The following is a 25,553-nucleotide window of genomic DNA, read 5'->3' on the forward strand; positions in this document are numbered from 1 at the left end:
CTGTAACACAACAACATGTGAAATAAAGGCTTCAGCGTGCTTCAGTTCGAAGGAGTGTGCTCACATACTCCCTTAAGACCTTCGCCTGAAAAACAAGAAAAAAGCGGCAATATATCGTTTGTCCATTTTCAGACACTATAGCCAGTGAACAGTACAATTCCTCAAAAAAGTCTGATTTAATCTAAGATAACTCAAGAAATCTGTCGTTAATTTTGACGTTTTTGCAGAGGAAATCTTAGTTGCGCAATTTTGCGTCCAACTGGGATGTTTGGTATACCTTCTGAAGAAACTGCATGTGTGCACACACTTTTTTATGGGTTATATAGTAAAGACGTAATTTATGGGACTTGTAAAGCAAACATCCCATTCTAAATCTTGGTCATACTTCTTCTTCTTATTGTAAATCACTGTTGTGACATCATCACTTCCTTTTTACTTTGACCACTTTGCTACAACTTAGACAAGAAAGTTAGAGCGTATGAAATCAGCTATTTCTCTGCTATTCAAATCTGGCGTTTGAACAAAATATCTTATTCCAATAAAAAGTTACAGCTGTTTTAGGTACTGTATCAACAATATTTTCTGTAACGTTTTTAAACAACAGAAATTTTGATCACTTCCCCAACAAGTTTGAGAAAAAGTTAGAGGGTATAACATCTTTGTCTACTTCTCTGCTATTGAAATCTGTTTGTGGAATAAAAATATATTCTACAGCTCCAACGATACAGCTATTTTAGTAACTGCATTAACACATTTTCCCCAAACTATTTCCTAAACTGACATTTTGACCCTTCCCCCAACAAGTCAGACAAAAACTTAGAGCGTATGAAATCTTCCTCTACTTCTCTGCTTTTCAAATACAAAATCTGAACAGAACAATCTCTTACCAATAAAAACTTAAAGCTGTTTGTCTGAGTTTAAAGTGACAAAAAGTAGCTCGCTATTATCAGCTATCAGGTCTCTAAAATCAAATTCCAAATCATATCAAATTAAATTTTAGTTGTCACATGCGCTGAATACAACAGGTGTAGACCAGGCGGTAATGCAACTGGTCAGGATACTCTCGATGGTGCAGCGGTAATAGTTTTTGAGGATCTGGGGACCCATGCCAAATATTTTCAGTCTCCTGAGGGGGAAAAGGTGTTGTCGTGCCCTCTTCATGACTGTCTTGGTGTGTTTGGACCATGTTATTTTGTTGGTGATGTGGACGTGATGTTAATTGGGGCCTGTTCGGCCCTCCTATTCCTGTAGTCCACAATCATCTCCTTTGTCTTGTTCACATTGAGGGAGAGGTTGATGTCCTTACACCACACGGTCAGGGGCCTGTTGCACAAAACTAGGATAAGGGATTAAGCCAGGATATCTTGGTGATCCTGGCTCAATTGATCCGTAATCCGGTTGCACTAAAGATGGATAGGGGGCAGGAGGATATGTTATGGTATAAATTACCATGGAGATTTATTCTGTGGAGCTAGCCTGCTCCAGACCAGGCTAAATTCCAGGATCTATTTAATCTCATCCCTAATGTCAGTCAGCAGTCACCACAAATGGAAACCAATAGTTATTTCACTGCTCACTATACATTGTTATCACATATAACTAGACCCACTGTTATTATTTAAACGTTTGTGATCATTAATTTCAATGATTTTGGATAAAAAATGATTTTTAGATGATGTTGCTATCATTAGATAATTTACAGTTTCCCATAGACTATAAGGCTATATATAAAATGATAGAATATTAGGGCCACAGAGGGGAAAAAAACACAAGTCATAATATTGTAACCAGTTGTTTTAAAGGAGGACAGTTGTTAAAATGACAGATGTGGGGCATTTCGTGAAATTGTACTTCAGTATGGTTTCATAAACAAAGACATGCTGATGTGCCAGAATATTAAGTATCACATTGTCATAAGTATCAAAACTGTAAAAACAATATGTAGCTTTTCTGCAGAAAGAACCAGCCTCATAAATTTATGACTTTATCCTTTTTCTTCAGTGTGGCCCTAGTACTCTGTCATATAAACAAATACACATTCCATATGAATATAAAAACACAATGTGTAACATTATGTTCCTTTATTGAATAAGGACAAAACAAAGCAGGTAAACCATCAGCTCCTTTCGAAACTGAAGTCACAGTGACTCTACAAGATGGAAAGCACAGAATCCAAGCATATTATACAAAATGATACATACACATTCAAAGGTCTGTATATAACACACCCTGCATGTCTGCACACTAAAATAAATGCAGGACAAATCCATACACATCAACTGAACAGACAAATGAATGGATGCAGTAGCCTCCCTGCAGCCTTGTATTACACACAGTATACCGCACAAACATCATAAGAGGCCAAATTCGTCAAAAAACGAACCCAAAAAAACCCAAATTCCTCTGCCACCGCAGGACATATTTAACCAAAATTGAAAGCACACATACTAACTAAATTAATTCAACACATATTGGTCCCTCAGCAGCCGACCACTGTCGTCATCAGGGAAGATTGCCGGATTGTCCCAGTCCATGGCTGGTGGCACTCTGGGGGCCCTCTCCTTCCTCAGGCAGGCCACATTGTGGAGGACAGCACAAGCCACAGTAATATCACATGCCCTAACAGGGCTGACCCTTAATTTGTGAAGGCAGTGAAAGCGTGCCTTCAGGAGGCCAAAGGTCATTTCAACTCTGGCCCTGGTCCTGGCATGGGCATGGTTGTAGGCCTGCTGTGCTTCCTGGGGGTCTGTGAAAGGTGTCAGGAGAAAAGGCTGGCAGCCATACCCCCTGTCTCCCAGCAACACACCAGAGAATTCACCTGTCAACACAAAATCTCATCATTACTACCTCATAAACACAGTGATATTCTTGACACAGCCATGATGGTTATAAATAGGGGTTGTGTGGCTTACCTTGTGATAGGCACTGATAGATTTCAGAGGCCCGAAAGATTCTGGAGTCATGGACTGAGCCAGGCCATTTTGCCACAACATTGCTGATCACACAGTCAGCATTGCAGACCATCTGAAATCATAAGATGAGGAATATTACACCAATCAATGCACATCACTGGCAGTGCAGAGTGTTCGTCAATGGACAATATCAAAAAGTTATGTTCACCTGAACATTAATGCTGTGAAAGGATTTCCTATTCACAAAATCGGCCTCATGGGCACCTGAGGGGGCTTTTATCCTTATGTGTGTGCAGTCCACTGCACCAATGACATTGGGGAAACCTGTCACACAAAGTAATGAGTATCCTACTATGTGTTAACAGTTGTCCTGTAATTTGTAGATCCTCTTACCTGCAATCCTATAGAACTCCTCTTTGATGTCACAGAGTCTTCTGTGGCCAGGGAAGGAGATGAAGACATCTGCTAATGCTTTGATAGCCAGACACACACTCCTTATTGTGCGGCAAATTGTGGCCTTGTTCAGCTGTTCTGCATCCCCCACTGAGTACAGGAAGGCTCCACTAGCAAAAAAGCGCAAGGCCACACAAACCATTTGCTCCACACTCAGTGCATGGCTCCGTGCAGTGCGGTGCTTAATCCTGGGACCCAGTAGTCTGCATAGATACCTGATGCCATCTGCAGAAAACCTGTATCTTTCATATAGATGGTCATCAGGGAAGGCCAGTGGGTCCAACCGGTCCCTGAAGACCCTTTCTCGCCTGAAGGCTCTCCTCAGCACAAGTGCTTCTTCATCCACCACATCTCGCACGAATGGGCATGCCATTGTCAGAGCAGAAAGGAACACACAATTTTGGGCCTTCATATAGGCTAGTGGCCACACCTGGTGCTGGGGGGGTGGGCAAAAGAGGGCGATGCCTTATAACGATGACTTGGTTGTACTGATTGCTGGGAAAATAAAAAAAACCTTAGAAAGATGCCACCGTCCTGTGTGCTCACAATAAGAGCTCATATGTCATGGCTCACTTGACTTTACGAGAATATACCAAATTTTTATTTTGAGCTGTGTCATCTTCTTGGAGCTGGGGGAGGAAAGAAAAATAATGATTAATACATTTGTGTTACAGTTAGCATACAGTGTACATTGAAGGCATATCTCACCTCCCTCTCAAGTTTTTTTATTTCAAGGTCCAGTTTCCTAATTGTCCTCTTTTTTATTTCGGACTCCAGTGCAAGATTTTCCATCTTTTTCTTCTTGTACTGAATGTCTATGTCTGCCAGTTCTATTTGGCGCCGGAGGTGGTTGCCATACAACTTTCTGATAGCTTGTGAGCTCTGTGAACACAATACAATTAGCGCAGCTGGAATTTGGCAGGATGTGGTGTCCTTTTATTAATACGCACTATGTTGCCAGGCTGGTTTTCCCACTGTATAGCATCTGGGTCCTGTAAAAGAAATTAGATTTTTTGATTTTGATGAGGACTCCTCACCATTGTAGAGTAAATAGTACTTTCACAGTCTTAACATGATACCTCATGCCTTCTGGAATCCAGAGAGATGGTCTCCTCCTCATCATCGTCTCCATCATGTGCTGTTGCTGCTGCACTGGGGCCTTCACCCTATCACATTTAATCGGATTCATATTGAAGCTAGTAGACAAGACATGCCAGGCCTACAGTATGCCTTTGATGGAGTACTCACTGGATCAGCATCGTCTGGTGCTTGTGCTGGTGGCTCTAACAGGAACACAGTGCTGCCAGACACTGCAAGGCAATAGGTAAACCAAAGTCAGACAGTCCAAATTGATTCAATATGAATGTGGTTGTATCCCATGTAGAGATGGAAGGACATACCTTGAATGAAGCGGGTGGCATCTTGGGAGGAACCTATGCTCGTCTCTTTCCCCCCAGGGATCCCCTCTAAGACGGGCCTGCCTTTATTTAGCTCCAAGGCCATGTCCTCTGCTGGGGTAAGGTCAGCCTTTGGTGACCCACCACCCGTGCCTTGTCTGTGGGTATTCTTTTTCACTGCTAAAACAGTACAGACAATGTGTGAGCAGGCACCTTCTGGGTACAATATATGCTTGTGCTTTGTTAAATATTAGTCAGGGACCATACCATTCTGCAGAATGTTCTTGTATTTGATTTTGACCTGCTGCCATGTCCGTTTTGGCCCGTTCATGTTTAATCTACACACACACACACACACACACACACACACACACACACACACACACACACATTTAATGGAGTCACACTGCAAAAAATTACTTGGTATTTTTGTCTTGTTTTCAGTAAAAATATCAAAAAATTTATCATAGCTTTATACAGTGTGATGGAGTTACTTTACACAATTTCACTCATATCTGCAGTCCATTTCAATTAAAAATTTAACCGTTTCATAATTACAGTACAACTGCATTTTTGGAGATGTGAATTAAATATTTGAATTGTAATTGTGATGTTTCAGCGGAGCGGTGAGTGTGTAATTGTGCACTACTTACGCATTCAGGCGGTCTGCAATACTTTGCCACGCTTTTTCTCTTTGCTTTATCACTGTGGCGATGTTGCCTTTCTTCTTAATTATATCTTTTACCTCCTCGTATGCCTCCATGAGGATTTGTGCTTCCGACGGGGAAAAGTACGCGGCTCTAGTTGCCATGGTAAATCAGTTAATCTGTGATCTGTGGCGGGGTCTATTTGAGTGAGCCGTGAGCGCGCACCTATCCAGGATTGGTTTCACCTGGCTTAATGAATCCGTGTCTGCTCATCCTGGCTTGGTCTTTGTGCAACCAATTAAGCCTGGACGCACATGTTTTGGCTTCATTGAGCTCAGCTGAGTCATTTATCCCGGATGTCTTAATTCTACTTTTGTGCAACAGGCCCCAGGTCTCTGACCTCCTCCCTATAGGCTGTCTCATCGTTGTCGGTGATCAGGGGCCTGTTGCACAAAAGTAGAATTAAGACATCCGGGATAAATGACTCAGCTGAGCTCAATGAAGCCAAAACATGTGCGTCCAGGCTTAATTGGTTGCACAAAGACCAAGCCAGGATGAGCAGACACGGATTCATTAAGCCAGGTGAAACCAATCCTGGATAGGTGCGCGCTCACGGCTCACTCAAATAGACCCCGCCACAGATCACAGATTAACTGATTTACCATGGCAACTAGAGCCGCGTACTTTTCCCCGTCGGAAGCACAAATCCTCATGGAGGCATACGAGGAGGTAAAAGATATAATTAAGAAGAAAGGCAACACCGCCACAGTGATAAAGCAAAGAGAAAAAGCGTGGCAAAGTATTGCAGACCGCCTGAATGCGTAAGTAGTGCACAATTACACACTCACCGCTCCGCTGAAACATCACAATTACAATTCAAATATTTAATTCACATCTCCAAAAATGCAGTTGTACTGTAATTATGAAACGGTTAAATTTTTAATTGAAATGGACTGCAGATATGAGTGAAATTGTGTAAAGTAACTCCATCACACTGTATAAAGCTATGATACATTTTTTGATATTTTTACTGAAAACAAGACAAAAATACCAAGTAATTTTTTGCAGTGTGACTCCATTAAATGTGTGTGTGTGTGTGTGTGTGTGTGTGTGTGTGTGTGTGTAGATTAAACATGAACGGGCCAAAACGGACATGGCAGCAGGTCAAAATCAAATACAAGAACATTCTGCAGAATGGTATGGTCCCTGACTAATATTTAACAAAGCACAAGCATATATTGTACCCAGAAGGTGCCTGCTCACACATTGTCTGTACTGTTTTAGCAGTGAAAAAGAATACCCACAGACAAGGCACGGGTGGTGGGTCACCAAAGGCTGACCTTACCCCAGCAGAGGACATGGCCTTGGAGCTAAATAAAGGCAGGCCCGTCTTAGAGGGGATCCCTGGGGGGAAAGAGACGAGCATAGGTTCCTCCCAAGATGCCACCCGCTTCATTCAAGGTATGTCCTTCCATCTCTACATGGGATACAACCACATTCATATTGAATCAATTTGGACTGTCTGACTTTGGTTTACCTATTGCCTTGCAGTGTCTGGCAGCACTGTGTTCCTGTTAGAGCCACCAGCACAAGCACCAGACGATGCTGATCCAGTGAGTACTCCATCAAAGGCATACTGTAGGCCTGGCATGTCTTGTCTACTAGCTTCAATATGAATCCGATTAAATGTGATAGGGTGAAGGCCCCAGTGCAGCAGCAACAGCACATGATGGAGACGATGATGAGGAGGAGACCATCTCTCTGGATTCCAGAAGGCATGAGGTATCATGTTAAGACTGTGAAAGTACTATTTACTCTACAATGGTGAGGAGTCCTCATCAAAATCAAAAAATCTAATTTCTTTTACAGGACCCAGATGCTATACAGTGGGAAAACCAGCCTGGCAACATAGTGCGTATTAATAAAAGGACACCACATCCTGCCAAATTCCAGCTGCGCTAATTGTATTGTGTTCACAGAGCTCACAAGCTATCAGAAAGTTGTATGGCAACCACCTCCGGCGCCAAATAGAACTGGCAGACATAGACATTCAGTACAAGAAGAAAAAGATGGAAAATCTTGCACTGGAGTCCGAAATAAAAAAGAGGACAATTAGGAAACTGGACCTTGAAATAAAAAAACTTGAGAGGGAGGTGAGATATGCCTTCAATGTACACTGTATGCTAACTGTAACACAAATGTATTAATCATTATTTTTCTTTCCTCCCCCAGCTCCAAGAAGATGACACAGCTCAAAATAAAAATTAGGTATATTCTCGTAAAGTCAAGTGAGCCATGACATATGAGCTCTTATTGTGAGCACACAGGACGGTGGCATCTTTCTAAGGTTTTTTTTATTTTCCCAGCAATCAGTACAACCAAGTCATCGTTATAAGGCATCGCCCTCTTTTGCCCACCCCCCCAGCACCAGGTGTGGCCACTAGCCTATATGAAGGCCCAAAATTGTGTGTTCCTTTCTGCTCTGACAATGGCATGCCCATTCGTGCGAGATGTGGTGGATGAAGAAGCACTTGTGCTGAGGAGAGCCTTCAGGCGAGAAAGGGTCTTCAGGGACCGGTTGGACCCACTGGCCTTCCCTGATGACCATCTATATGAAAGATACAGGTTTTCTGCAGATGGCATCAGGTATCTATGCAGACTACTGGGTCCCAGGATTAAGCACCGCACTGCACGGAGCCATGCACTGAGTGTGGAGCAAATGGTTTGTGTGGCCTTGCGCTTTTTTGCTAGTGGAGCCTTCCTGTACTCAGTGGGGGATGCTGAACAAGGCCACAATTTGCCGCACAATAAGGAGTGTGTGTCTGGCTATCAAAGCATTAGCAGATGTCTTCATCTCCTTCCCTGGCCACAGAAGACTCTGTGACATCAAAGAGGAGTTCTATAGGATTGCAGGTAAGAGGATCTACAAATTACAGGACAACTGTTAACACATAGTAGGATACTCATTACTTTGTGTGACAGGTTTCCCCAATGTCATTGGTGCAGTGGACTGCACACACATAAGGATAAAAGCCCCCTCAGGTGCCCATGAGGCCGATTTTGTGAATAGGAAATCCTTTCACAGCATTAATGTTCAGGTGAACATAACTTTTTGATATTGTCCATTGACGAACACTCTGCATTGCCAGTGATGTGCATTGATTGGTGTAATATTCCTCATCTTATGATTTCAGATGGTCTGCAATGCTGACTGTGTGATCAGCAATGTTGTGGCAAAATGGCCTGGCTCAGTCCATGACTCCAGAATCTTTCGGGCCTCTGAAATCTATCAGTGCCTATCACAAGGTAAGCCACACAACCCCTATTTATAACCATCATGGCTGTGTCAAGAATATCACTGTGTTTATGAGGTAGTAATGATGAGATTTTGTGTTGACAGGTGAATTCTCTGGTGTGTTGCTGGGAGACAGGGGGTATGGCTGCCAGCCTTTTCTCCTGACACCTTTCACAGACCCCCAGGAAGCACAGCAGGCCTACAACCATGCCCATGCCAGGACCAGGGCCAGAGTTGAAATGACCTTTGGCCTCCTGAAGGCACGCTTTCACTGCCTTCACAAATTAAGGGTCAGCCCTGTTAGGGCATGTGATATTACTGTGGCTTGTGCTGTCCTCCACAATGTGGCCTGCCTGAGGAAGGAGAGGGCCCCCAGAGTGCCACCAGCCATGGACTGGGACAATCCGGCAATCTTCCCTGATGACGACAGTGGTCGGCTGCTGAGGGACCAATATGTGTTGAATTATTTTAGTTAGTATGTGTGCTTTCAATTTTGGTTAAATATGTCCTGCGGTGGCAGAGGAATTTGGTTTTTTTTGGGTTCGTTTTTTGACGAATTTGGCCTCTTATGATGTTTGTGCGGTATACTGTGTGTAATACAAGGCTGCAGGGAGGCTACTGCATCCATTCATTTGTCTGTTCAGTTGATGTGTATGGATTTGTCCTGCATTTATTTTAGTGTGCAGACATGCAGGGTGTGTTATATACAGACCTTTGAATGTGTATGTATCATTTTGTATAATATGCTTGGATTCTGTGCTTTCCATCTTGTAGAGTCACTGTGACTTCAGTTTCGAAAGGAGCTGATGGTTTACCTGCTTTGTTTTGTCCTTATTCAATAAAGGAACATAATGTTACACATTGTGTTTTTATATTCATATGGAATGTGTATTTGTTTATATGACAGAGTACTAGGGCTACACTGAAGAAAAAGGATAAAGTCATAAATTTATGAGGCTGGTTCTTTCTGCAGAAAAGCTACATATTGTTTTTACAGTTTTGATACTTATGACAATGTGATACTTAATATTCTGGCACATCAGCATGTCTTTGTTTATGAAACCATACTGAAGTACAATTTCACGAAATGCCCCACATCTGTCATTTTAACAACTGTCCTCCTTTAAAACAACTGGTTACAATATTATGACTTGTGTTTTTTTCCCCTCTGTGGCCCTAATATTCTATCATTTTATATATAGCCTTATAGTCTATGGGAAACTGTAAATTATCTAATGATAGCAACATCATCTAAAAATCATTTTTTATCCAAAATCATTGAAATTAATGATCACAAACGTTTAAATAATAACAGTGGGTCTAGTTATATGTGATAACAATGTATAGTGAGCAGTGAAATAACTATTGGTTTCCATTTGTGGTGACTGCTGACTGACATTAGGGATGAGATTAAATAGATCCTGGAATTTAGCCTGGTCTGGAGCAGGCTAGCTCCACAGAATAAATCTCCATGGTAATTTATACCATAACATATCCTCCTGCCCCCTATCCATCTTTAGTGCAACCGGATTACGGATCAATTGAGCCAGGATCACCAAGATATCCTGGCTTAATCCCTTATCCTAGTTTTGTGCAACAGGCCCCTGGCCTACCACTGTTGTGTCATCAGCAAGGGATACTTGGGGTACACCAGTGGCGACCGGTCATTCAGGGCAGGTGAGCCTAAATTTTTTAGCAAAAATAAATAAATAATAATAATACTTTTTTGGCTTGCCTATTTTCCATGTTATTTCAACATTAATACGTGTCACACATCAGTTTGCAAACAATGTAAAAAAACAAAAACAATCATTGAGTTAATAAAGCTGCATACAAACATGGTCTCTTTTTTGCTTTCTTGATAAGGCAGCTCCAAAATGCCTGTGTTTCAGCCTAGCTCAGTGCTTTCTGTGGTGGTGGTGCAGCCAGTGGAAAATACGGAGTGTAGGTGTTGGTAATGTTCTCTAGTTGTGACGTGATTGGCTGAGTGTTCTGTCACTCATCGGGACACTATGTCACCACCAAGTCTAAGGGTAGAGCTTGAAAATTCAAGCCCCTTGGGTGGTGTCATAGAGTTACATTAGAAGTGCCCATCCAAGAAGGCTCAAGGTCATTGGTAAAATGATAAAATGACTTCAAATCACATTATATCTACAGTAGCTTTGATTGGACTGATCATGTCAACATCATCATTTCTAAATCTTAGCTAGCAGTCATCATCATGAATCAAGCCGACAATCTACTGGCAAATAATTTTTAATCCTTGTCATATGAAGAGAAATAATGAAGAGAAATTATTGATAAAACGTGTTGGTGCTCAATGGCCATTGGATATAAACATTACACAATAAGCTGGAAATCGCAAATTCAACAATGAGTGGTTTGGAAGGAATCAGTGGCAAACTGCAAGCATTGCAAAGCAATTACTAGCCTGTTATACAGTGGAGTGGCTGTGTGGTCCAAAGTCTAAGATTAAGGGTCTCTTTTCCAAGCTTAAAATTATAAACATTGAACATTGGCAAAGCTTTAGACAAAGCATGATTTGTGCCACGCTCAAAACAACTGTTAACTCGGAACTACAACATCTGACATTAGTGAGTTCAAGACAACTGGGAACTCTGGAAAAAATGGGCCCTGACTGGGAAAATAGGTTTAGAACGATCATCCAACTCAGAATTGTGAATCCGGAACGCGTGCCTCTTTCTAGAGTTACAACCTGAAGATCTCTGATGTCATCATGATTCGACTTAGTTTTTTTCAGAGTTCCCAGTTGTCTTGAAAGCACCATAATCCAGAGAATGCCAGACTTTGATGCCAAAGTTTGATGACAAAATTTGCCCACGAAGGACCACCGTGCTACCTTCCTGTTCAAGTGAGCACAGCACAACAAGTCCAAAGTTGTCTTGTATGCTGCTACATTGTCAGAGACGTGTGTATAGGTGGCAGGGAAGTCAGGCGCAGGAGAGTCAAACGGAGTGTAAAATGGAGTCTTTTAATAAATGTCCAAGAAACATGCTCCATAACACTAAATAGAAAATGAAATAAACAAATATGGGTACGAAGACCCGTCGCGCACCTATACAAAATAAACACTACACTGACAACAAACAATCTCTGACAAAGACATGAGGGGAAACAGAGGGTTAAATACACAACAGGTAATGGATGGGATTGAAAACAGGTGTGTGGGAAGACAAGACAAAACCAATGGAAAATGAAAAATGGATCGATGAAGAAGACCGGTGACGTCGACCGCCGAACACCGCCCGAACAAGGAGAGGCAACAACTTCGTCAGAAGTCGTGACATACATAAATTATGTAATATGCCAGTGAGTATACTGTAGCTAAGAAAGTAATATTAAGTGTATGTGGTGTAGTAAGCTGTTAGTAGCCCATGTGCCTCACCCTAATAATTTGGTATATTTTCCCCTCTTAATTTCGCCTACTGTACTGACTTGGTGGTGCACATGTAGCCTATAACCTGTTTTAGAGAAATGTAATCATTGAATATTGTAAGAGCTTTCATTGTCTGCTTATATTCCCCCTTTATTTATCCTACAGTTCTGACTTGGTGTACAGGGAGAACACTGTAGGAATGGCCCATGTTCTGAATTCTGTTGCTGTACATTTCAAAAGTGCTGAACAAATAGTTATATTGACTATGTCCGTCCTAGCTCGCTCATTAATGTCTTAATCGAAATTACGGATTGCCTCTTATCCACTTGTCATGCCCTTATGCCATAGTTTGTACATCTCAATTGTCAGTAGAAACCACAATTGTTTAAGCAAGTCAGCCATATCAGCTATGTTTTTTAAAAGGCAGTAAATGAGGCTGCCAGACAAGGCTCCGCTGATAGCCAGATGTAGCAGTGGTAAGGTGTTGGGACTGCTGTCACTGTTATTGTGCAATTAATGTATAGTTTTGTGTTGTGTTTTGTTGTATAGTGGCTTTGCTGGCATGCATCACACATTCTTTTGTTTTGTTTGCCCCACCAAGATTTACATGCTAAAATCACCACTGGGCAACACATTAATGTCCTCTGCCTCTGCCCCAACGATGATGGCAGTATTATCAGTAGTACTTGTCTTTTTACTAAAGCAATGAGTTAACTTAGGTCATTTTTATTTTCTCTGCCGCGCTCTGAAAGCGGCTCATTGCTGCAGCTTAATTCAATGAAAGTCACGTTTGCAATCGTATCGACGGGAACTCTGTCAGGGTGGAATAGTCCATTATTATGAACCAGTCCATGGGTGGTTAATGACACTTGTTTCTACTATTGTGAGAACAACTTGGATTATATTAATATTGATATGAAATATATGTATATGTCTGTAAATAAATTATTGATCTATTATTAATTATTATTCGGCTGTAAGGATTCATAAACTTTTTGGGGGGCCTTTTTTGTCAACAATATGGTCAGGCAAAACCCCTCTCCCAGCCCCATTTCCTTTGCAACTTTGAAGCTTCCCGCAGATTTTGCTGCTGCTGAACCAACCTGCTGAAGCGAGACAGAATGAGTGATGACTTGAGCAGTCCACGACAGTTGGGGGGCATCGAGCGGAGCATGGGGTGGCCTCGAGCAATTATATATATGCAAATATGTATTTTTTATTTGTATTATGCCCAGCTCACAAGGCCCCTTAATAATGTGAGGCATGAGGTAATTGCCTCTTCTGCCTAATGGTAAGTACGCCACTGTCCAAACGATTATAATATTTTAATACAAGGGGAACTGGGTAGGGGTATGAGAAATCTGTGTGACTTTCTGTAAAACGTAATATTCTGTCATCTGCTCAGATCCACATGGGGTTTGGTAACACTGCCTCTAGCCTTGTCTCAGGCTCACATACCTGTCAACAGTAGGAGTGTAAATTAGAAGTATCACCTTTGTGCACAAAAATACACAGTTAGCCACTCTTAGGTTCACTCGTTTTCCCCCCAAGTGTATTACATGTAAAATGTACATTAAAAGAGAACAATACAAAATCTAGGATCCCTTGTGTTCTTTTGGCAGCACAGATCAATGATTTCATAACTCTGCTCTCTAAGTACCCAGCGACGACTGCAACAATGAGTGATAATGACCTTTGTTGTATTTGTTTTCAATTCAGAGCCCCTATTAACCAGTCTCCTCGGCGTCTGTAGTTACGTCAGTCTATTCAAATAAAATAAAATTGTATTTGTCACAAGCGCTGAATATAACAGGTGTAGACCTTACAGTGAAATGCTTACTTACAAGCCCTTAACCAACAATGCAGTTTTAAGAAAAATACCCCCCAAAATTTGAAATAAAATTAACAAATAATTAAAGAGCAACAGTAAAATAACAATAGCAAGGCTATATATACAGGGGGTACCGGTACAGAGACAATGTGCGGGGACACCGGTTAGTCGAGGTAATTGAGGTAATAGGTAGAGTTATTAAAGTGACCATGCATAGATAATAACAGAGAGTAGCAGCAGCGTAAAAGAGAAGGGGGTCTGGGTAGTCTGGGTAGCCATTTGATTAGATGTTCAGAAGTCTTATGGGTTGGGGGTAGAAGCTGTTTAGAACCCTCTTGGACCTAGACTTGGCGCACCGGTACAGCATGCCGTGCGGTAGCAAGAGAGCAGTCTATGACTAGGGTGGCTGGAGTCTGACAATTTTTAGGGCCTTCCTCTGACACCGCCTGGTGTAGAGGTCCTGGATGGCAGGAAGCTTGGCCCCGGTGATGTACTGGGCCGTACGCACTAGACTCTGTAGTGAGTTGCGGTCGGAGGCCGAGCAGTTGCCATACCAGGCAGTGATGCAACGCGTCAGGATGCTCTTGATGGTGCAGCTGTAGAACCTTTTGAGGATCTGAGGACCCATGCCTAATCTTTTGAGTCTCCAGAGGGGGAATAGGTTTTGTCGTGCCCTCTTCACGACTGTCTTGGTGTGCTTGGACCATGTTATTGTGTTGGTGATGTGGACGCCAAGAAACTTGAAGCTCTCAACCTGTTCCACTACAGCCCCGTCGATGAGAATGGGGGCATGCTCTGTCCTCCTTTTCCTGTAGTCCACAATCACCTCCTTCGTCTTGATCACGTTGAGGGAGAGGTTGTTGTCCTTGAACCACACAGTCCGGTTTCTGACGTCCTCCCTACAGGCTGTCTCTTTGTTGTCGGTGATCAGGCCTACCACTGTTGTGTCATCGGAAAACTTAATGATGGTGTTGGAGCGGTGCCTGGCCGTTCAGTCATGAGTGAACAGAGAGTACCGGAGGGGACTGAGCACGCACCCCTGAGGGGCCCCCGTGTTGAGGATCAGCATGGCAGATGTGTTGTTACCAACCCTTGCCACCTGGGGGCGGCCCATCACGAAGTCCAGTATCCAGCTGCAGAGGGAGGTGTTTAGTCCCAGGGTCCTTAGCTTAGTGATGAGCTTTGAGGGCACTATGGTGTTGAACGCTGAACTGTAGTCAATGAATAGCATTCTCACATAGGTGTTCCTTTAGTCCAGGTGTGAAAGGGCAGTGTGGAGTGCAATAGAGATTGCATCATCTGTGGGTTTGTTGGGGTGGTATGCAAATTGGAGTGGGTCTAGGGTTTCTGGGATAATGGTGTTGATGTGAGCCATGACCAGCCTTTCAAAGCACTTCGTGGCTACAGATGTGAGTGCTACAGGTCTGTAGTCATTTAGGCAAGTTACCTTCGTTTTCTTGGGCACAGGGATTATGGGGGTCTGCTTGAAACATGCTGGTATTACAGACTCAGACAGGGAGAGTTAAAAATGTCAGTGAAGACACTTGCCAGTTGGTCAGCACTTGCTCGGAGTACACATCCTGGTAATCCGTCTGGCCCAGCGGCCTTGTGAATGTTGACCTGTTTAAAGGTCTTACTCACATCGGCTGCGGAGAGCGTGATCACACAGTCGTCCGGACCAGCTGATGCTGTCATGCATATTTCAGTGTTACTTGCCTCGAAGCGAGCATAGAAGGAATTTAGCTCGTCAGGTAGGCTCATGTCACTGGGCAGCTCTCGGATGTGTTTCTCTTTGTAGTCTGTAATAGTTTGCATGCCCTGTTGGCATGCCCATCCGACGAGTGTCGGAGCCGATGTAGTACGATTCAATCTTCGTCCTGTATTGATGCTTTGCCTGTTTGATGGTTCATCGGAGGGCATAGCGGGATTTCTTATAAGCTTCCGGGTTAGAGTCATGCTCCTTGAAAGAGGCAGCTCTACTTTTTAGCTCAGTTGCCTGTAATCCATGGCTTCTGGTTGGGGTATGTACGTACAGTCACTGTGGAGACGATGTCATCGATGCACTTATTGATGAAGCCAGTGACTGATGTGGTGTTTTTATTTTATTTATTTCACCTTTATTTAACCAGGTAGGCAAGTTGAGAACAAGTTCTCATTTACAATTGCGACCTGGCCAAGATAAAGCAAAGCAGTTCGACACATACAACAACACAGAGTTACACATGGAGTAAAACAAACATACAGTGAATAATACAGTAGAAAAATAAGTCTATATACAATGTGAGCAAATGAGGTGAGATAAGGGAGGTAAAGGCAAAAAAAAGGCCATGGTGGCGAAGTAAATACAATATAGCAAGTAAAACACTGGAATGGTAGATTTGCAGTGGAAGAATGTGCAAAGTAGAGATAGAAATAATGGGGTGCAAAGGAGCAAAATAAATAAATACAGTAGGGGGAGAGGTAGTTGTTTGGGCTAAATTATAGACGGGCTATATACAGGTGCAGTAATCTGTGAGCTGCTCTGACAGCTGGTGCTTAAAGCTAGTGAGGCAGATAAGTGTTTCCAGTTTCAGAGATTTTTGTAGTTCGTTCCAGTCATTGGCAGCAGAGAACTGGAAGGAGAGGCGGCCAAAGGAAGAATTGGTTTTGGGGGTGACCAGAGAGATATACCTGCTGGAGTGCGTGCTATAGGTGGGTGCTGCTATGGTGACCAGCGAGCTGAGATAAGGGGGGACTTTACCTAGCAGGGTCTTGTAGATGACCTGAAGCCAGTGGGTTTGGCGACGAGTATGAAGCGAGGGCCAGCCAACGAGAACGTACAGGTCGCAGTTGTGGGTAGTATATGGGGCTTTGGTGACAAAACGGATGGCACTGTGATAGACTGCATCCAATTTATTGAGTAGGTGTAACGATCGTCTTGAGGAGAGAGATTGGACCAAGACGCAACGGGTAATGAAGACATGATGAATTTATTAAACAAGACGAAAACGAACTACACTTGATAATTAACAAAATAACAAAACGACGTAGACAGACCTGAACTGGAAAAACTTACATAAACACGCAGAACAGGAATAGACTACACAAACCGAAACAGTCCCGTGTGGCGCGACAAACACAGACACGGAAGACAATCACCCACCAACAAACAGTGAGAACATCCTACCTTAATATGGTTCTCAATCAGAGGAAATGAATTACACCTGCCTCTAATTGAGAACCATATCAGGTAACTCATTAACCAACATAGATACACATAACATAGAATGCCCACCCCAACTCACGCCCTGACCGACTAAACACATACAAAAACAACAGAAAACAGGTCAGGAACGTGACATAACCCCCCCCCTCAAGGTGCGAACTCCGGACGCACCAGCATAAAGTCTAGGGGAGGGTCTGGGTGGGCATCTGTCCGCGGTGGCGGCTCAGGCTCTGGGCGTGGTCCCCACCCCACCATAGTCAATTCCCACTTTTGTAGCCCCCTCCCAATGACCACCCTCCAAATACACCCACCTAAAATAAGAGGCATCAGCGGGACAAGGGGTAGCACCAGGACAAGGGGCAGCACCGGGATAAGGGGCAGCACCGGGATAAGGGGCAGCTCCGGACTGAAGGACGGCAGCTCCGGACTGAGGGACGGCAGCTCCGGACTGAAGGACGGCAGCTCCGGACTGAAGGACGGCAGCTCCGGACTGAAGGACGGCAGCTCCGGACTGAGGGGCAGCTCCGGACTGAAGGACGGCAGCTCCGGACTGAAGGACGGCAGCTCCGGGCTGAGGGGCAGATCTGGACTGGCTGACGGCTCTGGCTGCTCATGGCTCGCTGACGGCTCTGGCTGCTCATGGCTCGCTGACGGCTCTGGCAGATCCTGGCTGACTGGCAGCTCTGGCAGATCCTGGCTGACTGGCGGCTCTGGCAGATCCTGGCTGACTGGCGGCTCTGGCAGATCCTGTCTGGTTGGCGGCTCTGGCAGATCCTGTCTGGTTGGCGGCTCTGGCAGATCCTGTCTGGTTGGCGGCTCTGGCAGATCCTGACTGACGAATGGCTCTAGCGGCTCCTGACTGACGAACGGCTCTGACGGCTCGGGACAGACGGGCGGCTCTAATGGCTCGGGACAGACGGGTGGCTCAGATGGCGCTGTGCAGACGGATGGCTCAGATGGCGCTGGGTAGACGGATGGCTCAGATGGCACTGGGCAGACGGATGGCTCAGATGGCACTGGGCAGACGGATGGCTCAGATGGCGCTTGGCAGACGGGCAGCTCAGACGGCGTTGGGCAGACTGCAGACTCTGGCCGGCTGAGGCGCACTGTAGGCCTGGTGCGTGGTGCCGGAACTGGTGGTACCGGGCTGGGGACAAGCACCTGAAGGCTAGTGCGGGGAGAAGGAACAGGGCATACTGGACCCTGGAGACGCACATTAGGCCTGGTGCGTGGTGCCGGAACTGGTGGTACCGGGCTGGGGACACGCATCTCAGGGCTAGTGCGGGGAGCAGCAACAGGACGCACAGGAGGCTTGGTGCGTGGTGTAGGCACTGGTGGTAATAGGCTGGAGACACGCACCACAGGGCTAGTGCGTGGAGGAGGAACTGGGCTCTGGAGACGCACAGGAAGCCTGGTGCGTGGTGTTGGCACTGGTGGTACTGGGCTGGGGCGGGGAGGTGGCGCCGGAAATACCGGACCGTGCAGGCGTACTGGCTCCCTTGAGCACTGAGCCTGCCCAACCTTACCTGGTTGTATGCTCCCCGTAGCCCGACCAGTGCGGGGAGGTGGAATAACCCGCACCGGGCTATGTAGGCGAACCGGGGACACCATGCGTAAGGCTGGTGCCATGTAAGCCGGCCCAAGGAGACGTACTGGAGGCCATATATGTAGAGCCGGCTTCATGGCACTTGGCTCAATGCTCAATCTAGCCCGGCAGATACGAGGAGCTGGTATGTACCGCACCGGGCTATGCACACGTACAGGAGACACCGTGCGCTCTACTGCGTAACACGGTGTCTGCCCGTACTCTCGCTCTCCACGGTAAGTACAGGGAGTTGGCGCAGGTCTCCTACCTGACTTCGCCACACTACCCTTTAGCCCCCCCCCCAATAAATTTTGGGCTTGACTCACAGGCTTCCATGCTAGCCGCGTACCCTCATAACGCCGGTCCCTCTCTCCGGTTGCCTCTGTTCTCCTAATCGCCTCCAGCTGCTCCCATGGGAGGCGATCTTTTCCAGCCAGTATCTCCTCCCATGTGTAGCAACCCTTGCCGTCCAAAACGTCCTCCCATGTCCATTCCTCCTTCGTGCGCTGTTGTTGCTGCTTTCTCCCCCATTGCTTGATCCTTGGTTGGTGGGTGATTCTGTAACGATCGTCTTGAGGAGAGAGATTGGACCAAGACGCAACGGGTAATGAAGACATGATGAATTTATTAAACAAGACGAAAACGAACTACACTTGATAATTAACAAAATAACAAAACGACGTAGACAGACCTGAACTGGAAAAACTTACATAAACACGCAGAACAGGAATAGACTACACAAACCGAAACAGTCCCGTGTGGCGCGACAAACACAGACACGGAAGACAATCACCCACCAACAAACAGTGAGAACATCCTACCTTAATATGGTTCTCAATCAGAGGAAATGAATTACACCTGCCTCTAATTGAGAACCATATCAGGTAACCCATTAACCAACATAGATACACATAACATAGAATGCCCACCCCAACTCACACCCTGACCGACTAAACACATACAAACACAACAGAAAACAGGTCAGGAACGTGACAGTAGGGTATTGGAGGCTATTTTGTAAATGACATCACCGAAGTCGAGGATCGGTAGGATGGTCACTTTTACAAGGGTATGTTTGGGAGCATGAGTGAAGGATGCTTTGTTGTGAAATAGGAAGCCAATTATAGATGTAACTTTGGATTGGAGATGTGAGTCTGGAAGGAGAGTTTACAGTCTAACCAGACACCTAGGTATTTGTAGTTGTCCACATATTCTAAGTCAGAATCGTCCAGAGTAGTGATATTGGACGGGCGGGCAGGTGCAGACAGCGATCGGTTGAAGAGCATGCATTTAGTTTTACTTGTATTTAAGAGCAATTGGAGGCCACGGAAGGAGAGTTGTATGGCATTGAAGCTCGTCTGAAGGGTTGTTAACATAGTGTCCAAAGAAGGGCCAGAAGTATACAGAATGGTGTCGTCTGCATAGAGGTGGATCAGAGACTCACCAGCAGCAAGAGCGACATCATTGATGTATACAGAGAAGAGAGTAGGTCCAAGAATTGAACCCTGTGGCACCCCCATAGAGACTACCAGAGGCCCGGACAACAGGCCCTCCGATTTGACACACTCAATGCCATCGGAATAATCCCAGAACATATTCCAGTCTGTGCTAGCAACAGAGTCCTCTGCTTCATCTGACCACTTTTTTATTGACCAAGTCACTGGTGCTTCCTGCTTTAATTTCTGCGTGTACGCAGGAATCAGGAGGATAGAATTGTGGTCAAATTAGCCAAATGGAGGGCGAGGGAGAGCTTTGTATGCATCTCTGTGTGTGGAGTAAAGGTGGTCTGGAATTTTTTCCCTCTGGTTGCACATTTAACATGCTAATAGAAATGAGGTAAAGCGGATTTAAGTTTCCCTGCATTAAAGTCCCCGGCCACAAGGAGCATCGCCTCTGGATGAGCGTTTTCCTGTTTGCTTATGGCGGTATACAGCTCATTGAGTGCGGCCTTAGTGCCAGCATCGGTCTGTGGTGGTATGTAGACAGCTACGAAAAATACAGATAGTGTGGTCTACAGCTTATCATGAGATACTCTACCTCAGGCGAGCAAAACCTCGAGACTTCCTTAGATATCCTGCACCAGCTGTGGTTTACAAATATACATAGACCGTCACACCTTGTTTTACCAGAGGCTGCTATTCTATCCTGCCGATACAGTGTATAACACTCCAGCTGTATGTTATTAATGTCATCGTTCAGCCACGTTTCGGTGAAACATAAGATATTACAGTTTTTTATGTCCCGTTGGTAGGATATATGTGCTTTTAGTTCGTCCAATTTATTATCCAGCGATTGTACGTTTGCCAATAGTCCGGGTGGCAAAGACAGAGTAGCCAATTGTCGCCTGATCTTCACAAAGCACCCTGATCTCCTTCCGCGAAACCTCTGTCTGCGAATGACGGGGATGAGGGCCTGTTCGGGTGTCTGGAGTAAATCCCTCCATTCCAACTCATTAAAGAAAAATTATTTGTCCAATTCAAGGTGAGTAATCGCTATTCTGATGTCCAGAAGCTCTTTCCCGTCATAAGAGATGATAGCAGCAACATTATGTACAAAATAAATTACAAATAATGCGAAAAAAACAAACAAAATAGCACGGTTGGTTTAAGAGCCATTAAAATGTCAGCCATCCTCTCCGGCACCATTAGTACATTTACGGTTCTTGATGTTGATCATGCTACTCTGAATAATCATCTGGGTAACACTTTTCATTAAGGTAGGCTACCTTTAATAACACATTTACAAATCATCAAATAACCGTTAATAATATAATTATAAACCCTTTATAAAGGGTACCTTAATGTGAATTAATAATAATATGTCATGGTATTTGATCTCTATTTGATGTTCCCTCATCCAATGCACTCCTATCTAGAAATCACAGTCTGAAGATCTCCACACCACTCGAGGCACCGCCACCATTTTTACCTTCATGTTGCTCAGTAGATCACCCCCCTGCTGATGTCAGCACCCAATCAATCACTTCCTGGTGATCTGCTCCCTCTAGGAGCTCCACCATTTTGCTCCACCAACTCTGCTTTTAGGCAGGTTATCATCTCCTTTAGCCTGCCAGTTTACATCTACTCCTTATCCCTCTGCTTGAGCCATCAGAGCCCTCCTCATATCCCATATACAGTGCACTATTACCCAAAGCCATATACTATAGATATGTATGTACAAATGTATCCATAATGGCTCTGCTCATACATACCCTGCATTGCCCTATGCTCCTGATATTGTACATATGCCCAAATCTTATTAACAGATACAGAAATAATTGTAGATGGGCAGATAGAGGAGAGGAATATAGCACAGAAGTGCTAGTTTCAGAATGTGAGATTGAACCACTGTGTCCAGGGGCAGGTGTGGTCCGGGGGCTGCAGAGCTACAGCTAGAACAGCTCCTGGCACATCCCATGTTAATTTTGTAGCTATGCCATACTGATTATCTCCCTGCAGGCAGTAGGGTACTTTTAAAAACTCTCCACTCAGCATCTTGGTTTTGATGTGCTGTTACCTGCTCATTCTAATTACTGTTGGGTTCTATCATATGACCTACATCTCAATACCCTAGACAGGCACTCCCTCAACCAGTCAATGAAATATACACAGGGTGGCCCCAATGGCACCCTATTCCCTATTTAATGCACTACTTTGGATCAGGGCATATAAGGCTCTGGTCAAAAGTAGTGCACTATACTGTATAGAGAATATAGTACAATTTGGGAAGCAGACATACTAATACAGAGGCTCTAGGGCATCCTGCCTCTATAGAAAAAATACAATATTTAACACAATGCGTTTAAAGTACTCTAGGCCTAATAAGCACTGTCAACACAAATATGCCACAGCCAATATACATATCCCTGACCTTCAGTCTAATGTACACCACAGTGTCTTGTTTCAATAGAAAGCAGCCGCTCAAGCATTTAGGGCCTATTTCTTCGGTGCCAGGATGGGAGACGCATATTTCTTCTGAGCAACGTGGTTATCCAACAACCCTAATGGGAGTTCTTGATCTCTCAACATCGTCAAGAATACTAAATTCCTTTCTGGACAAAAATGAAATTACATTTCCATTTTATATCCTTTTTTTCTTGCGCTCTCTCACCTCCTAGCTGACTTTGTGATACACTCCTGCATGCAGTTTGATGTACTGTGAAATAATTTCTACATACTGTAGGCCCTGGCAGTCCCAGTAATGAACAGTAGGTGAATGTGAAGGTCATGCATTATGATAATTCCAATGAATTCATTGCTGTGCTCATAATGAGACAGAGGGATTACAAGCCAACACAGATAATGTCACCTTCCTGCTATAGCCGTACTGTGACGAAGAATGGATCAGGGCCAATTTCAGAGGGCTAGTCCACTCAAACTGAGCTGAACCCAGTCAAATTGCCCCTTTACTGGGGCAAGAATTGAACCTATACTATGTTGCATTGCTTTACGTTGCTTTCCCTACATGTGTCATGTAACGAACAATTGGTCAATATTTTGATGTCTTACAAATATACTTGCTAGGGCAAAAACCCAAACATGCACCCTTTCTTGTCCACAGGACCGGGTTTGTTTATGAACTGGAGTGGAGAGTATTAACCAAACCATCATACTATACTGCAAACCAAGACACATTTATTGAGTAAGTAAGGCATGCACGTATTGGGTATACTGCAGTTATAATAAGACTTCCACAAATAGAGTAATGCTTTGAGCTGATAATGCTGTTAATTTGATAATGCTTTATGCCTATTCCTCTATTTTACTTCCTGTAAGGTGAAGCAACATACAGTATTTTCATTGACATTCTGAAGCTACTTCATTCATTCAATCAATGTTTGTAATCTGTAACAACCTTAGGCGTAGTGGGTGCGGAGTCAGGTGCAGGAGGCAGAAAGTTCTGAATAGCGCTTTAATCAGCACCGGGCAAAATAAATTATACAACGAAACTGAGCGTCATAAAACAAATGCCCAAAACAGGAAACAAACCAAGATTGCACTACCACACATACAAAGTGGGAATAAACAAGCCCGCACGAAGAGCAGGCGGGCCTACCGACTAAATAGCCAAACTAAAAGTCTAAACGAGAAACAGGTGAAACAAATCAGACCAAACCAACAGACAAGGGAAAAAGGGATCGGTGGCAGCTGATCCCCGAACAGGAAGGGGAGCCACCTTCGGTAGGAGTCGTGACATAATCAATATGTGCCTAATTGTATTTGCTATTAAAGGCATAAACCGTTATACAAGGGGGTGTAAAATATCTACTATTGCCTTTCAAAGCAAACAGAGTGTGGTATTATTTTAACCTCCCCTAATTAATGGTATTATTTTAACCTCCCCTAATTAATGACCTAGATCATACTTCTTCCACTAATAGGACAGCGAACTTGAAAGGGAGAAGCTCTCAGTTACTCTAGTCTAGCTGACGCGAAAAAGAGGGTAAATATACAAATGTTCTGTTTAGCCTGGTTACAGAATGTCTCTATGTAAACCATCCCTGGGTTCAGAACCATTTGAGGAAGTCATTGGGACAGAGTTTCTGTGGAGAATAGTTTAGGATCAGTTTGAACTCAGTCCCAGAGCTGGTAGTGGGAGAAATGTGTGAGAATGGAAAGCATTTGGCTAATGTAAAAGGAACATGATTCGATTTCCTAAGCATTGGAAATGGGAAGTAAAATACTGCATCCTACACACTCTCCCTCTGTATCTCATAGCTCCATAGTTGTGTACAAAACTTGCCAGAGAAACAAGAGATGAATAAGACAGGTATTAAAATGAAGGGAAAACTCAACTCATATCCCAATGCCCATTGCATTAGCAACCAACATCTTATCATTTTCATTTAAATCACTCTTATTGGTAGCGTATCAGTGACCATTAATGATTGAGACATCCATTACCATTTATGCTGGGGTGTTTTGTTTGATTGCAGCTCATATATGCTCTGCCCTTCTCTGTTTGAACCTCAATCTCCGTCTGGCTGAAGAAATAATCCTGCTGTAATGCTGAGTGTTTGTAGATAAAAGCTCCTATTCTCAAGCAAATATACAGCTGTACCATAGGCTGATTTTACTCTAAGTGGACTGAATTTCTATGCTTTGACATTCATGGTGGATTGTCTGAACACTAGAGGGCATTATTTCCCCTTCAAATACTTCAAAAAGTTTATTCTCATCTAACATTTTCACATTCAATTTCAAGGAAACTTTCCTCAGTTTTAAGGGTAGGAAAGCCTTTGCACACACACTGAGATTGACTGAATGCCGACTCCAGGCATAAGTGACATAAGCGGTTTTGGAACTCAGTTGGGTCTCAACTTACTATTGAGAGAAAGAATAGTAGAATAGCCTACAGTAGAAGTCGGAAGTTGTACATACACTTAGGTTGGAGTCATTAAAAGTCGTTTTTCAACCACTCCACACATTTCTTGTTAACAAACTATAGTTTTGGCAAGTCGGTTAGGACATCTACTTTGTGCATGACACAAGTCATTTTTCCAACAATTGTTTACAGACAGATTATTTCACTTAGAATTCACTGTATCACAATTCCAGTGGGTCAGAAGTTTACATACACTAAGTTGACTGTGCCTTCAAACAGCTTGGAAAATTCCAGAAAATTATGTCATGGCTTTAGAAGCTTCTGATAGGCTAATTGACATCACTTGAGTCAATTGCAGGTGTACCTGTGGATGTATTTCAAGGCCTACCTTCAAACTCAGTGCCTCTTTGCTTGACATCAAGGGAAAATAAAAAGAAATCAGCCAAGACCTCAGAAAACAAATTGTAGACCACCACAAGTCTGGTTCATCCTTGGGAGCAATTTCCA

At 44.0% G+C, this 25,553-nt stretch overlaps 3 protein-coding genes across 6 annotated transcripts; 1 reads left to right on the forward strand and 2 right to left on the reverse strand.

The window, feature by feature from the left end:
* Positions 1 to 2,051: 2,051 nt before the first annotated feature.
* Positions 2,052 to 3,777, reverse strand: LOC139560129 (putative nuclease HARBI1). Its single transcript, XM_071376661.1, has 4 exons — positions 3,306 to 3,777; positions 3,121 to 3,236; positions 2,913 to 3,024; positions 2,052 to 2,818 (listed from the first exon to the last, which is right to left on the reverse strand). Exons 1-4 carry the CDS (start codon positions 3,775 to 3,777, stop codon positions 2,457 to 2,459), a joined length of 1,062 nt encoding a protein of 353 aa, XP_071232762.1. The 3' UTR covers positions 2,052 to 2,456.
* Positions 3,315 to 5,800, reverse strand: LOC139560130 (uncharacterized). The gene is made up of 7 exons (XM_071376662.1): positions 5,030 to 5,800; positions 4,766 to 4,942; positions 4,614 to 4,675; positions 4,445 to 4,531; positions 4,316 to 4,357; positions 4,074 to 4,247; positions 3,315 to 3,994 (listed from the first exon to the last, which is right to left on the reverse strand). Exons 1-7 carry the CDS (start codon positions 5,091 to 5,093, stop codon positions 3,935 to 3,937), a joined length of 666 nt encoding a protein of 221 aa, XP_071232763.1. The 5' UTR covers positions 5,094 to 5,800; the 3' UTR covers positions 3,315 to 3,934.
* Positions 5,801 to 5,856: 56 nt separating this feature from the next.
* On the forward strand, positions 5,857 to 9,584 carry LOC139560128 (myb/SANT-like DNA-binding domain-containing protein 4). Of its 4 annotated transcripts, XM_071376659.1 has the most exons (11): positions 5,857 to 6,230; positions 6,536 to 6,606; positions 6,694 to 6,870; positions 6,961 to 7,022; positions 7,105 to 7,191; positions 7,279 to 7,320; positions 7,389 to 7,562; positions 7,642 to 7,677; positions 7,776 to 8,322; positions 8,604 to 8,715; positions 8,810 to 9,584. In XM_071376659.1, exons 1-8 carry the CDS (start codon positions 6,073 to 6,075, stop codon positions 7,675 to 7,677), a joined length of 807 nt encoding a protein of 268 aa, XP_071232760.1. In that variant the 5' UTR covers positions 5,857 to 6,072; the 3' UTR covers positions 7,776 to 8,322; positions 8,604 to 8,715; positions 8,810 to 9,584. The 4 variants fall into 4 exon arrangements, with proteins under 4 accessions (XP_071232760.1, XP_071232759.1, XP_071232758.1 ...); XM_071376658.1 differs by adding an exon at positions 8,392 to 8,507 and having other exon boundaries at positions 7,389 to 8,322; XM_071376657.1 differs by having other exon boundaries at positions 7,389 to 7,677.
* The last annotated feature ends 15,969 nt before the right edge of the window (positions 9,585 to 25,553 follow it).

Source organism: Salvelinus alpinus, chromosome 30 (genome assembly GCF_045679555.1).
Source record: "Salvelinus alpinus chromosome 30, SLU_Salpinus.1, whole genome shotgun sequence".
NCBI lineage: Eukaryota > Metazoa > Chordata > Actinopteri > Salmoniformes > Salmonidae > Salvelinus > Salvelinus alpinus.

Bases quoted from the DNA above. Each gene is read 5' to 3' on its own strand.
- LOC139560128 (XM_071376658.1), top strand. From the start codon at position 6,073: ATGGCAACTAGAGCCGCGTACTTTTCCCCGTCGGAAGCACAAATCCTC. The intron at 6,231-6,535 runs GTAAGTAGTGCA...GTGTGTGTGTAG, and splicing joins ATTGCAGACCGCCTGAATGC to ATTAAACATGAACGGGCCAA. The intron at 7,023-7,104 runs GTGAGTACTCCA...TAAATGTGATAG, and splicing joins CACCAGACGATGCTGATCCA to GGTGAAGGCCCCAGTGCAGC.
- LOC139560130 (XM_071376662.1), bottom strand. From the start codon at position 5,093: ATGAACGGGCCAAAACGGACATGGCAGCAGGTCAAAATCAAATACAAG. The intron at 4,943-5,029 runs GTATGGTCCCTG...GTACTGTTTTAG, and splicing joins CAAGAACATTCTGCAGAATG to CAGTGAAAAAGAATACCCAC. The intron at 4,532-4,613 runs GTGAGTACTCCA...TAAATGTGATAG, and splicing joins CACCAGACGATGCTGATCCA to GGTGAAGGCCCCAGTGCAGC.
- LOC139560129 (XM_071376661.1), bottom strand. From the start codon at position 3,777: ATGAAGGCCCAAAATTGTGTGTTCCTTTCTGCTCTGACAATGGCATGC. The intron at 3,237-3,305 runs GTAAGAGGATCT...TTTGTGTGACAG, and splicing joins GGAGTTCTATAGGATTGCAG to GTTTCCCCAATGTCATTGGT. The intron at 2,819-2,912 runs GTAAGCCACACA...TTGTGTTGACAG, and splicing joins CTATCAGTGCCTATCACAAG to GTGAATTCTCTGGTGTGTTG.